The 1796-nt window shown below is 35.9% G+C and overlaps 1 protein-coding gene across 1 annotated transcript in view; it reads right to left on the bottom strand.

Annotated features, from left to right (window-relative positions):
* Positions 1 to 1228: 1228 nt before the first annotated feature.
* Positions 1229 to 1796, bottom strand: part of LOC102579704 (transcription factor LAF1-like) — a 6072-nt gene continuing 5504 nt past the window's right edge. Inside the window, exon 4 of the mRNA XM_006361861.2 lies at positions 1229 to 1270. Within this exon, the coding sequence (XP_006361923.1) occupies positions 1229 to 1270 (42 nt within the window). The remainder of the gene's footprint in view (positions 1271 to 1796) is intronic.

Below are 1796 nucleotides of genomic sequence, written 5' to 3'. Positions count from 1 at the left end.
AAGTTCAATATGCTGGATGCAAATAGTGTGATCACTCATTTGTCCACAAGTGAAATTTTATCCTTGGATGATGGTTCTCCTTCGCCAGACGCTACACTTTATAGGCAGGTCATTGGATCATTGCAATACCTCACTTTCACACAGCCTGATATATGCTTTGCGGTAAACAAGCTCACTCAATTCCAACACTCTCCATCAACTAAGCATTGGCAAGCAACAAAGAGGCTTCTTCGTTATCTAAAAGGAACCATAACCTATGGACTTCACTTCAAACGTGGTAACTCTTCTCAGTTACTTGCCTACTCAAATGCAGATTGGGGTGGTATTCCCGATACTAGACACTTCACTTCAGCCTACGTTATTTTTCTTGGAAAGAATCCAATTAGTTGGTGCTCCAACAAGCAACGCACTGTTGCCAAATCTTCAACAGAAGCAGAATACAGGGCTGTAGCAAGTGTTGTAGCTGAGCTAAATTGGCTAACCAACCTACTGCAAGGACTTCGGGTCAAGTTGCCTTGTCCCCCTAAGGTCTTTTGCGATAACATTGGTGTCACTTACCTGTGCCGTAATCCAGTCTTTCATAGTCGAATGAAACATGTTGCAATTGACTTTCATTTTGTCCATGACCAAGTGGAAAGTGGAAGAAATTCAGTTCATCACATTCCAATAGGAGCTCAACTAGCAGATGCCTTAACTAAAGCACTTCCCAAAAGGTCCTTTGTCCACCCTGTTAGCAACATCGGTCTCAAGCAAATTGAGCCGATGTTGAGGGGGCATGATAAGGATAAGGATATAGAGTCCTAGTACGTTAGTATGTTTGAGTCATATACGTAGTTATTTCTCTTCTCTTTAGGTCTCTACGTTCAACAGACTCTTTTATGTTCTATACTTGTTCATGTATAAATACCACACATTGTATCAATAATACTTAACGCTTTCATAATCATATACAACTCTTATAATTCTATCACTCAATTTCTCACATTGACCTTAACATTTATTTCTAAAATGATTGTAATAATCATATCATTCGTTTCAACCAATTTGTTTTTAGCTTAGCGGGATTGACATATCTTTCAAATATTCCTTTGCATTGAGGTGTATTTTTAATGAAGGTTTTATTATTAGCATTGAACTTATAACTATGTTTATTTACATACCTGTATTCAGGACCATCTTGACCATAAGACCACTAAAACAATCACTTGTGCCCTATTTTCTCTTAAAACTACTGAACATACTCGGTATCAATTCCAGATGCAGCATTAGCCTGCATCCCAACAAATATTATTTATGTAACATGAGGAAAGGTGGAACTAGAAGAGTGTTAAGAGTCGTTTGATTTGAGGTATAAGGTATAATAATTTCAGGATAAAATGTAGGATTATTTTATCCTACATTTGGTTGAAGGAATTAAGTAGTCTTTAGATTATTTATCCCATCATTTTACCATAATGATGAGATAAGTTATCCCATCAATAATTAGTTATGAGATAACTTGTTTCTAACCAAACGAACCCTTAGTCTCTTCATATCTAAATAGTAAATAAATGATCATCACATGTAAGAAATTTGTTGTCATTCAATTTTGGCTCTCTCTATTTTATACATCCAAATAGGGGTGGAGCTAGAGGGGTGAAAGTCGAAAGTGTTTTATAGATATATATATATATAGGCGATGAAAGTCCCGGTGAAACTTTAGGTATTAGTAGGCACTTAGGCGGAACCAAGAGTTCAAAAACTTTTTTTAAAAAAAATCATAGGAGAATTCAACAACTTATATATATATATATATA

This window comes from Solanum tuberosum, unplaced genomic scaffold, assembly GCF_000226075.1.
Source record: "Solanum tuberosum cultivar DM 1-3 516 R44 unplaced genomic scaffold, SolTub_3.0 scf00375, whole genome shotgun sequence".
In the NCBI taxonomy this organism is placed as follows: domain Eukaryota; kingdom Viridiplantae; phylum Streptophyta; class Magnoliopsida; order Solanales; family Solanaceae; genus Solanum; species Solanum tuberosum.
This window is presented reverse-complemented; position numbering and strand designations above follow the sequence as displayed.